Below are 2,603 nucleotides of genomic sequence, written 5' to 3' on the forward strand. Positions count from 1 at the left end.
CAGGTCCCCGGCGTTAATTTTTTCAGAAAAATACAAGCCATCTAGTCAAAATTTTACTTGAAAATTTCTTTTCCTTGAAACAAAGATCGACAGTTCTACGGTTCCAAAATTTATCATAACAAAAAAAAAATTGAATGCATTTTCTGTGTTTCCTCAGCAACCAAACAGAAGATGATAATGAAAGATAACATAATAAATATAGGAGAAATTAGTTCAAAAGCAGAATAATGAAAGAGAAAGAGGAGCGATCATTTGTTTAATCAGTGACAAACAAGACAGAGAGATAGACGAGAATTAATACTCCTCAATCTCTTTACAAAAGTGCACGGAACAATAAAAAAAAACTTGCTCCTTCAAAAAACCCTAATCAATCTTCCCTCACCTTCGCACTTAAATTTCCACAAAGCAAGCATATACATTAAGAGGACCTAAATTAGAGAGAGATCCGACCGATCTGATTCTATAGTCAAAGAGATCTAGGGTTTTATGCTTAAAAGAAAAAACTCCAAACAGATCGATTTTCGATCCTAGTGGAACTGATGATCATCGAGAAGATCGTGGAGTTCGGGGGAGTCAGACCCGAGGCGGAGGGCTTCAAGAACTCGCTCGAAGAGGAGGACGTGACAGGGGATCCGAAGCGCGCCCTTCTGCTCGTACCCGTACTCCTGGGCCGATTTGTTCAGGAGCTTCACCACGATGGGGTGGTTCAGCACCTCCGCACTCACCACGAACCGCTCCATCTCCTCTCCCACGTACACCGGCAGGTGTCCCTGCGGCACCGCCGCCACCCGCTCCGACCGCAGCAGCCTGTACTGCGTTTTGGAGTCCGCCACCCGCGTCAACCGCCTCATAAGCTGCTTCATGATGATCGATCAACAACTAGAGATGAACAATGAACGATTATCGACGATCAACGATCGATGACTCTCCGGATAGCAACAGCCAAGAGGAGAGAGAGAGAGAGAGAGAGAGAGAGAGAGAGAGAATGGGTGAATGAGGGTATTTAAAGGGGTTCAGGACGGAAATTATTCTTCAAAAAAAGGACCGAGAGGAAAAATCAAAAAAGAGGATAGGGAAAGAGTTAAAAGTGGGGGGGAGCTGAAGGGTACAGGGTGGGCGTACTTATCAGGTACAATTGGTCCCATTATTATATTTATATGAGATCTGCGGGATATTGTTACTTCCGCTCCCTCAGTTGTTGCTTCCAGCCGACCTTTTCTGGGGTGGAACTTTGTACGGAAAGGGCGCCCCCAACATCCATTCTTTTAACGGATGTATTTTATAATTTTTGGTTTTTGAACAAATTGAGGCCGGGAGTGGGAGCTGTGAGCGAACGAGTGCGAGGGTTGGTCACGGAGGCGGATTTATCAAGAGATTCGATATTCTTTTTTTTTTTTTTTGTCTTTTTTTTTTTTTTTTTTAATTCTCGTGGAACTTCTCCACCGAACAGTCCTTCGGAACTTGGTGCAATACCAAGCCCATGGGGCGGCTACCTTCCCCCTTGATGCAACTCCTATGTTAATTAAGATACGATCACGCTTTCCGGGTGCTAGTTGGACGATTGTCAAATCCAAGCCTAGGACTCATGTCAGGTTGCAGGATCCGGTCAAATCTGGTCAACTATTGACTCTGTTTGCACTGAGTGCGTCTACTAAGACTCGAACACACAATGCTGCATTCATAAGTGCCAATGTCTTTCTACCGCGCCACACTCGTGGGGGCAAAGATTTGATATTTTTGAAATTACGCGTAGTTGGTTTCGGTTTCTCGACTCATTGAGTCATTAGGTGGTTTTGATTTCGGAGTGCACAAGTTTTTATTATTTTTTAATTGAAACTTTTATTCAAGGAAAATTTGATTGATTTAATTTTAAACTAGTTATTGTCATACACACGCGCTATGTGTATGCTTCATATCTATCTATTTTTAATTTTTTTAAAAAAATTATAAAAAATTAAAAAAAATACTTACGTAGTATAAGAGGAGTATTTATAGATAATTAGAGGAGTATTTTGAGATAATTATAAGTAGTTATAGAGATAAATACTTGGAGATTTTTCATAAAATGCTTGGGGACCTATGGTCAATTTACGTCCTAAGCTTTTTAATTAAGCCTAAAAACCTGACATTGATCGACCGGAGTCTTTTCTATGGTCTTTTGATTTTCCTATGGTCTGTCTACGATCATTACTGACCTTTCATTCATACCATGCATGTCATGCATTATTACACACCAAATAAAAAAAAAAAACTAAATGCAATTACAAAGAGAAATAAAGGTTTTCTTCTTCTTCTTCTTCTTTTACTCCTCTGATCATGGAATACGCCAAACAGTGTGATCTTTATGTTCCTCAGACTTCCATCAATCCTCTTTCATGTGTATGTTCTGAAATATTAACCTGTTCAAGTACTAAACACACACATTAGTTTCAAGTGCTTTGTCAGCATCAAAATAAGGATTGGAATAAAAAAGTCAACAACAAAAATGTACAGAGATCTACAGGAGTCTTTCTGGTGGGATAATATGAAGAAAGAAATCGCTGAATATGTGGAGCAGTATTTGACATGCCAGAAAGTGAAAGTTGACCATCAGAGACCGACGG

At 40.2% G+C, this 2,603-nt stretch overlaps 1 protein-coding gene across 1 annotated transcript; it reads right to left on the reverse strand.

The window, feature by feature from the left end:
• Positions 1–228: 228 nt before the first annotated feature.
• LOC131144001 (auxin-responsive protein SAUR71-like) lies at positions 229–1,044 on the reverse strand. Its single transcript, XM_058092349.1, has one exon. It carries the CDS (start codon positions 861–863, stop codon positions 528–530), a length of 336 nt encoding a protein of 111 aa, XP_057948332.1. The 5' UTR covers positions 864–1,044; the 3' UTR covers positions 229–527.
• Positions 1,045–2,603: the final 1,559 nt, after the last annotated feature.

This window comes from Malania oleifera, chromosome 1 (genome assembly GCF_029873635.1).
Source record: "Malania oleifera isolate guangnan ecotype guangnan chromosome 1, ASM2987363v1, whole genome shotgun sequence".
NCBI classification, from domain to species: Eukaryota; Viridiplantae; Streptophyta; class Magnoliopsida; order Santalales; family Ximeniaceae; genus Malania; species Malania oleifera.